At 33.1% G+C, this 10,000-nt stretch overlaps 1 protein-coding gene across 2 annotated transcripts in view; it reads right to left on the bottom strand.

Annotated features, from left to right (window-relative positions):
- LOC137642737 (C-type lectin-like) overlaps positions 1–10,000 on the bottom strand; it is a 13,687-nt gene that overhangs the window by 548 nt on the left and 3,139 nt on the right. The window contains exons 3-4 of one of the 2 annotated variants that reach the window (XM_068375569.1): positions 9,891–9,920; positions 6,604–6,774 (exon numbers count right to left, since the gene is read on the bottom strand). In XM_068375569.1, coding sequence (XP_068231670.1) covers positions 6,604–6,774; positions 9,891–9,920 — 201 coding nt within the window. The remainder of the gene's footprint in view (positions 1–6,603; positions 6,775–9,890; positions 9,921–10,000) is intronic. The other variant, XM_068375570.1, reaches the window with a different exon arrangement.

Here is a 10,000-nt window from a genome sequence, read left to right as displayed (position 1 = left end):
ATTATGTATCAAAATGGTTCGATTTGGGCTTCAAATAAGAGAGAATTATGTATCAAAATGGTTCGATGTGGGCTTCAAATAGGAGAGAATACGTATCAAAATGGTTCGATGTGGGGTTCAAATAAGAGAGAATTATGTATCAAAATGGTTCGATGTGGGCTTCAAATAAGAGAGAATTATGTATCAAAATGGTTCGATTTGGGCTTCAAATAAGAGAGAATTATGTATCAAAATGGTTCGATGTGGGCTTCAAATAAGAGAGAATGCGTATCAAAATGGTTCGACGTGGGCTTCAAATAAGAGAGAATTATGTATCAAAATGGTTCGATGTGGGCTTCAAATAAGAGAGAATTATGTATCAAAATGGTTCGATGTGGGCTTCAAATAAGAGAGAATTATGTATCAAAATGGTTCGATTTGGGCTTCAAATAAGAGAGAATTATGTATCAAAATGGTTCGATGTGGGCTTCAAATAAGAGAGAATTATGTATCAAAATGGTTCGATTTGGGCTTCAAATAAGAGAGAATTATGTATCAAAATGGTTCAATGTGGGCTTCATATAAGAGAAAATACGTATCTAAATGGTTCAATGTGGGCTTCAAATAAGAGAGAATTATGTATCAAAATGGTTCGATGTGGGCTTCAAATAAGAGAGAATACGTATAAAAATGGTTCAATGTGGGCTTTAAATAAGAGAGAATACGTATAAAAATGGTTCGATGTGGGCTTCAAATAAGAGAGAATACGTATAAAAATGGTTAGATGTGGGCTTCAAATAAGAGAGAATACTTATCAAAATGGTTTGATGTGGGCTTCAAATAAGAGAGAATACTTATCAAAATGGTTTGATGTGGGCTTCAAATAAGAGAGAATTATGTATCAAAATGGTTCGATGTGGGCTTCAAATAAGAGAGAATACGTATCAAAATGGTTCGATGTGGGCTTCAAATAAGAGAGAATACTTATCAAAATGGTTTGATGTGGGCTTCAAATAAGAGAGAATACTTATCAAAATGGTTTGATGTGGGCTTCAAATAAGAGAGAATACGTATAAAAATGGTTCGATGTGGGCTTCAAATAAGAGAGAATACGTATAAAAATGGTTCGATGTGGGCTTCAAATAAGAGAGAATACTTATCAAAATGGTTTGATGTGGGCTTCAAATAAGAGAGAATACTTATCAAAATGGTTCAATGTGGGCTTCAAATAAGAGAGAATACGTATAAAAATGGTTCGATGTGAGCTTCAAATAAGAGAGAACACGTATCAAAATGGTTTGATGTGGGCTTCAAATAAGAGAGAATATGTATCAAAATGGTTCAATGTGGGCTTCGAATAAGAGAAAATACGTATCTAAATGGTTCAATGTGGGCTACAAATAAGAGAGAATACTTATCAAAATGGTTCGATGTGGGCTTCAAATAAGAGAGAATACGTATAAAAATGGTTCGATGTGGGCTTCAAATAAGAGAGAATACTTATCAAAATGGTTTGATGTGGGCTTCAAATAAGAGAGAATACGTATAAAAATGGTTCGATGTGGGCTTCAAATAAGAGAGAATACGTATCAAAATGGTTCCATGTGGGCTTCAAATAGGAGAGAATACGCATCAAAATGGTTTGATGTGGGCTTCAAATAAGAGAGAATACTTATCAAAATGGTTCGATGTGGGCTTCAAATAAGAGAGAATACTTATCAAAATGGTTTGATGTGGGCTTCAAATAAGAGAGAATACTTATCAAAATGGTTTGATGTGGGCTTCAAATAAGAGAGAATACGTATAAAAATGGTTCGATGTGGGCTTCAAATAAGAGAGAATACGTATCAAAATGGTTTGATGTGGGCTTCAAATAAGAGAGAATACGTATAAAAATGGTTCGATGTGGGCTTCAAATAAGAGAGAATACTTATCAAAATGGTTCGATGTGGGCTTCAAATAAGAGAGAATACTTATCAAAATGGTTCCATGTGGGCTTCAAATAAGAGAGAATACGTATAAAAATGGTTCGATGTGGGCTTCAAATATGAGAGAATATGTATCAAAATGGTTCAATGTGGGCTTCAAATAAAAGAGAATACATATCAAAATGGTTCGATGTGGGCTTCAAATAAGAGAGAATACTTATCAAAATGGTTCCATGTGGGCTTCAAATAAGAGAGAATACGTATCAAAATGGTTTGATGTGGGCTTCAAATGAGAGAGAATACGTATCAAAATGGTTCAATGTGGGCTTCAAAGGAGAGAGCATACGTATCAAAATGGTTTGATGTGGGCTTCAAATAAGAGAGAATACGTATAAAAATGGTTCGATGTGGGCTTCAAATAAGAGAGAATATGTATCAAAATGGTTCAATGTGGGCTTCAAATAAAAGAGAATACGTATCAAAATGGTTCAATGTGGGCTTCAAATAAGAGAGAATACTTATCAAAATGGTTTGATGTGGGCTTCAAATAAGAGAGAATACGTATCAAAATGGTTTGATGTGGGCTTCAAATGAGAGAGAATACGTATCAAAATGGTTCAATGTGGGCTTCAAATAAGAGAGAATACTTATCAAAATGGTTTGATGTGGGCTTCAAATAAGAGAGAATACGTATCAAAATGGTTTGATGTGGGCTTCAAATAAGAGAGAATACGTATAAAAATGGTTCGATGTGGGCTTCAAATAAGAGAGAATACTTATCAAAATGGTTCGATGTGGGCTTCAAATAAGAGAGAATACTTATCAAAATGGTTCGATGTGGGAATCAAATAAGAGAAAATACGTATAAAAATGGTTCGATGTGGGCTTCAAATAAGAGAGAATATGTATCAAAATGGTTCAATGTGGGCTTCAAATAAAAGAGAATACATATCAAAATGGTTCAATGTGGGCTTCAAATAAGAGAGAATACGTATCAAAATTGTTTTGATGTGGGCTTCAAATGAGAGAGAATACTTATCAAAATGGTTTGATGTGGGCTTCAAATGAGAGAGAATACGTATCAAAATGGTTTGATGTGGGCTTCAAATGAGAGAGAATACTTATCAAAATGGTTTGATGTGGGCTTCAAATAAGAGAGAATACGTATAAAAATGGTTCGATGTGGGCTTCAAATAAGAGAGAATACTTATCAAAATGGTTTGATGTGGGCTTCAAATAAGAGAGAATACGTATAAAAATGGTTCGATGTGGGCTTCAAATGAGAGAGAATACTTATCAAAATGGTTTGATGTGGGCTTCAAATAAGAGAGAATACGTATAAAAATGGTTTGATGTGGGCTTCAAATGAGAGAGAATACTTATCAAAATGGTTTGATGTGGGCTTCAAATAAGAGAGAATACGTATAAAAATGGTTCGATGTGGGCTTCAAATAAGAGAGAATACTTATCAAAATGGTTTGATGTGGGCTTCAAATAAGAGAGAATACGTATAAAAATGGTTCGATGTGGGCTTCAAATAGGAGAGAATACGCATCAAAATGGTTTGATGTGGGCTTCAAATAAGAGAGAATACGTATAAAAATGGTTCGATGTGGGCTTCAAATAAGAGAGAATACGTATAAAAATGGTTCGATGTGGGCTTCAAATAAGAGAGAATATGTATCAAAATGGTTTGATGCGGGCTTCAAATAAAAGAGAATACGTATCAAAATGGTTTGATGTGGGCTTCAAATGAGAGAGAATACTTATCAAAATGGTTTGATGTGGGCTTCAAATGAGAGAGAATACGTATCAAAATGGTTTGATGTGGGCTTCAAATGAGAGAGAATACGTATCAAAATGGTTCAATGTGGGCTTCAAATGAGAGAGAATACGTATCAAAATGGTTTGATGTGGGCTTCAAATGAGAGAGAATACGTATCAAAATGGTTCAATGTGGGCTTCAAATGAGAGAGAATACGTATCAAAATGGTTTGATGTGGGCTTCAAATGAGAGAGAATACGTATCAAAATGGTTTGATGTGGGCTTCAAATGAGAGAGAATACGTATCAAAATGGTTCAATGTGGGCTTCAAATGAGAGAGAATACGTATCAAAATGGTTCAATGTGGGCTTCAAATGAGAGAGAATACGTATCAAAATGGTTTGATGTGGGCTTCAAATGAGAGAGAATACGTATCAAAATGGTTCAATGTGGGCTTCAAATGAGAGAGAATACGTATCAAAATGGTTCAATGTGGGCTTCAAATGAGAGAGAATACGTATCAAAATGGTTTGATGTGGGCTTCAAATGAGAGAGAATACGTATCAAAATGGTTTGATGTGGGCTTCAAATAAGAGAGAATACGTATCAAAATGTTTTGATGTGGGCTTCAAATGAGAGAGTATACGTATCAAAATGGTTCAATGTGGGCTTCAAATAAGAGAGAATACGTATCAAAATGGTTTGATGTGGGCTTCAAATGAGAGAGAATACGTATCAAAATGTTTTGATGTGGGCTTCAAATGAGAGAGAATACGTATCAAAATGGTTTGATGTGGGCTTCAAATGAGAGAGAATACGTATCAAAATGGTTTGATGTGGGCTTCAAATGAGAGAGAATACGTATGAAAATGTTTTGATGTGGGCTTCAAATGAGAGAGAATACGTATCAAAATGGTTTGATGTGGGCTTCAAATGAGAGAGAATACGTATCAAAATGTTTTGATGTGGGCTTCAAATGAGAGAGAATACGTATCAAAATGGTTCAATGTGGGCTTCAAATGAGAGAGAATACGTATCAAAATGGTTTGATGTGGGCTTCAAATGAGAGAGAATACGTATCAAAATGGTTTGATGTGGGCTTCAAATAAGAGAGAATACGTATCAAAATGTTTTGATGTGGGCTTCAAATGAGAGAGTATACGTATCAAAATGGTTCAATGTGGGCTTCAAATAAGAGAGAATACGTATCAAAATGGTTTGATGTGGGCTTCAAATGAGAGAGAATACGTATCAAAATGTTTTGATGTGGGCTTCAAATGAGAGAGAATACGTATCAAAATGGTTTGATATGGGCTTCAAATGAGAGAGAATACGTATCAAAATGGTTTGATGTGGGCTTCAAATGAGAGAGAATACGTATGAAAATGTTTTGATGTGGGCTTCAAATGAGAGAGAATACGTATCAAAATGGTTTGATGTGGGCTTCAAATGAGAGAGAATACGTATCAAAATGTTTTGATGTGGGCTTCAAATGAGAGAGAATACGTATCAAAATGTTTTGATGTGGGCTTCAAATGAGAGAGAATACGTATCAAAATGTTTTGATGTGGGCTTCAAATGAGAGAGAATACGTATCAAAATGGTTTGATATGGGCTTCAAATAAGAGAGAATTCGAACCCTGATATGGCAACAAAAAGTGATGCCATATCCAACTGCTCATACAACCTGTTGACGGACATTCCCTCTTTTCATGGTTATCTGGTAACAATTTTGTTCGAAGAACGTTTGCTTTATCTTCTAGAAGGTCCCTAGAATTTGTATATGTGTCGTTTCGTTCGTATTACATATCACTAATCAAGTCATTTAGTGTTCTATTTTGGTTGTTGGTGTGTATCGTAACCGTGGATGATAATTTTACCATTTGAGATTTTTTAATGAAAACTTAAAAGATATATTAGTCCCCTTATCAGTTACACTTGAATTTTAAGACCTGGATAAAGATAGTAACTGAATGTTTTTTTTAATTGGATAAGAATATGCACATTGAGTTTTTGAACAAGAGATGGCGTTCCGGAGGAACCAATATCGTTCTGGGAACAAAGGATGGATCCCGGAGCTTCACTAAATTATGTTAAGCATCTAAGAAATCATATATGTTTTATAAAGATTATATTATATTTTCGTATTTATATTTCAAAGAATCTAAAGTTTTCATTTCACAATTTTTGTTGAATGTTTTCAGAATTTACAAATATTTTTGTGTGAGATTTTCATCACCATAACCTTTGAACTAAAGTGTAAATCAAAAGCTCAATGTATCCCTGAAGAAGGGTCACGAAGTATATGTGGCACTTCTTAAGCAAATAAGATAAAAGGTCATGTCATTCAACTTTTAGAAATCATCACAAAAATTGCTAGAATTGAACGAAATATTGCAATTGAAAAGAGCTATTTAGTATCTACAATTGATAGAAAAAATAACTATATTCATTCCCAAAACAGAAGGCCTAAAATGAGAGAGAGAGAGAGAGAGAGAGAGAGAGAGAGAGAGAGAGAGAGAGAGAGAGAGAGAGAGAGAGAGGATGAAAATACTCACCATAAATATATAAGTAATCTTTGATATCTGCCAAAAAATTTGCATCCTGTAGGTTTACTAGATCTCCCCCAAGGACAGGGCAGACATCCTTCATGTCTTTCGAGAGAGAGAGAGAGAGAGAGAGAGAGAGAGAGAGAGAGAGAGAGAGAGAGAGAGAGAGAGAGAGAGATGATGATGAAACTACTCACCAAAATTATATAAGTAATCTTTGATATCTGCCAAAAAATTTGCATCCTGTAGGTTTACTAGATCTCCCCCAAGGACGTGGCAGACATCCCTCATGTCTTACGAGAGAGAGAGAGAGAGAGAGAGAGAGAGAGAGAGAGAGAGAGAGAGAGAGAGAGAGAGAGAGAGAGATGATGAAACTACTCACCAAAATTATATAAGTAATCTTCGATATCTGCCAAAAAATTTGCATCCTGTAGGTTTACTAGATCTCCCCCAAGGACGTGGCAGACATCCCTCATGTCCTGCCAGGTCCCAGAGAGATCTTTGTCTACGAAAATACAATGGTTTCCGACCTCTTCGAAGACGCCTGTGCATCCTGGTTGGTAAATGAAATAAAGAATAAAATTAATCTGGGAATAAAGGGTTACTGCCGCTTCGGGATTTTTTAGGAAGAGCATGGAAGACTGGATTCTTGAAAGCAATGGTTCTTGATTCTTGCAGTCTATCAATTAACGTGGTGATTTGTAACTTTTTGTTATTTATGTAGATTTTTGTGATTTTAAATGAATTAAAGTACCTTTTCTTTACAAATATGAAAAATTTAGACATTAGTTAATATTCAACAATTAGAAAATGTAATATACTCAAAATTTCTGTTCAAGAAAAAATCCCACTAAAGCTAATATGAAATATGTGATCTTTTCATTAATTGAAGGACGTTTTATTTAGGCATATGAAAAATTTTGACACTCAATAGTAAAAATTCGACAATTAAAAAATGCAATACGTTCAAAATCTGTTCAAAAAGAGAATGAAACTAAAGCTATTATGAAATATGCGATCTTTTCATTAATTGAAATACCTTTTCTTTACAAATATGAAAAATTTAGACATTAGTTAAAATTCAACAATTAGAAAATGTAATATACTCAAAATTTCTGTTCAAGAAAGAATCCCACTAAAGCTAATATGAAATATGTGATCTTTTCATTAATTGAAGGACGTTTTATTTAGGCATATGAAAAATTTGAAGACTCTTAATAGTAAAAATTCGACAATCAAAAAATACAATACGTTAAAAATTTCAGTTAAAAAAAGAATCTAACTAAAGCTATTGTGAAATATGCGATCTTTTCATTAATTGAAATACCTTTTCTTTACAAATATGAAAAATGTAGAGACACTCAGTAGTAAAAAATCGTCAATTAAAAAATGTAATACGTTCAAAATTTCAGTTAAAAAAGAATCAAACTAAAGCTATTATGAAATATGCGATTTTTTTTTTCATTAATTGGAGTACCTTATATATACAAATATGAAAAATTTTAAGACAGTAGTAAAAGTTCGACAGTTAAAAAATCCAATATACTCAAAATCTCTGTTCAAGAAAAAATTAGACTAAAGCTATTATCAAATTAATTTCAAAGGTCACAATATCATGAAAAAAATTACTCCCTCAACATTTTCGAAGAATGTAATTTAGACAGCAAGTGAAAATATAGATTATTGCTGTAGTTGATAAATATTTTTGAAAGTGAAAATGTTAAGTTTTATTTTTACCGTTCACAAACGGAGCTGATTTCTGTGGCGAGTCTGCCCTACCATGGAAACTTATACAGTATATTAACGTAACAAGACCATGGATGAGCTTTCTTTTACTCCCAATCTCTTTTCTCACGAACGAAAGAAGAAAGGCAGTCAAACAGTTGTATTATTATTATTATTATTATTATTATTATTATTATTATTGTTGTTGTTGTTGTTGTTGTTGTTGTTGTTGTTATTGTTATTGTTATCATAGTTATTTTATTATTATTATTATTATTATTATTATTATTAGCTAAGCTACAACCCTAGTTGGAAAACCAGGATACTATAAGCCCAAGGACTCCAACAGGGAAAAATAGCCCAGTGAGGAAAGGAAATAAGGAAATAAATAAACTTTATGAGGAAGTTATGACTATTCAAGATGAAATACTTTAAGAACAGTAACAACATAGAAACAGATCTTTCATATATAAACTATAAAAAGACTTATGTCAGCCTGTTCAACATAAGAACATTTGCTGCAAATTTGCACTTTTGAACTTCTACCCATTCAAGTCCACGATTAGGAAGATCATTCTCAACTTGGTCACAGCTGGAATAAACCTTCTAGAGTACTGTGTAGTATTGAGCCTCATGATGGAGAAGGTCTGACTAAGATCACAGCTGGAATATGAATGTATTAACTTTCACCTGTAATATCTTTGCTCATTATGCATACTGAGTTGTACGGAAAAGTGATGCGATTCTTGACTGATCTGATGAAATTAATGCAATTGCAAGATCTGCTATTCGTCTCGAGTCAGTTCCATTTTCAATAGGGATCGAAACAACGATTATTTTGACTGTTTGAATTCCTAGTAACTCATATAATAATATGCAGTTTGGAACAAGATTTTCAACGTTAGGGTTTTTTTTTTTTTTTTTTTTTTTTTTTTTTTTTTTTTTTTTTTTTTTTTTTTTAGGGACCACACAATTTATGAAATGCTTTTCATTTTGACTATATAGCATCATAGCTATTCTTGTATTTCCCTAATTTATCTAAGTATTTGGCTTAAATTTTTTTTTTCAGATATACATAAACATAAGGGGACTTGATATTAGATTTTTTCCAACCTATTTCAATCCTTCGTTTTTTTTTTTAACTTGAAGTATCTTCGAAAATAGGGTCATAAATAGATTTACCATCATCCTTGGATGATGCATCGATTGCTAAAGCACTGATCTTGGTCAGACCTTCTCCATCATGAGGCTCAATACTACACAGTATTCTAGAAGTTTGATTCCAGCTGTGACCAAGTTGTGGAATGATCTTCCGAATCGAGTAGTTGAATTAGTAGAACTTCAAAAGTTCAAACTTGTAGCAAATGTTTTTATGTTGAGCAGGCTGACATAAGTCCATTTATAGTTGATATATGAAATATCTGTTTTAATGTTGTTAATGCTTTTAAAATATTTTGTTTTAATTGTTCATTACTTCTTATATCGTTTATTTCCTTATTTCCTTTCCTCACTGGGCTATTTTTCCTTGTTGGAGCCCTTAGGCTTATAGCATCTTACTTTTCAAAGTAGGGTTGTAGCTTAGCTAGTAGTAACAACAACAACAACAACAACAACAACAACAACAACAACAACAACAACAACAACAATAATAATAATAATAATAATAATAATAATAATAATAATAATAATTTTAAACTTATTTATGCTTTCCGTAGCTACCACGAAGATAATGAATATCCTTATATTAATGAATGTAATAAAAAAAACCCCTTTTTTTTCACCCTGGATTTGTAACTTTCCAACATCTTTGATTGATGTTCTATTCTTTTATCTCCCCTTATTCTATTTCATTTATTTATCCATTCTGAGATAAATAAGGATATTTTGTTGCCTCTCCCATCGACCCATGCCTTTGTAAATAAGATATACTTTAATATACTTTACTTGATCCAGGTGTTGTTGTGGTGTCCGGCCCTGTCAAGTAGAAAACAAATTCTCAGTTATTTGACAGGAATTTGACAAATTCTTATAATAGATTGTCATTGCATATGATA

Source organism: Palaemon carinicauda, chromosome 6 (assembly GCF_036898095.1).
Source record: "Palaemon carinicauda isolate YSFRI2023 chromosome 6, ASM3689809v2, whole genome shotgun sequence".
NCBI classification, from domain to species: Eukaryota; Metazoa; Arthropoda; class Malacostraca; order Decapoda; family Palaemonidae; genus Palaemon; species Palaemon carinicauda.
The sequence above is the reverse complement of the archived record's forward strand: the minus strand, read 5'-3'. Positions and strand labels throughout refer to the sequence as shown.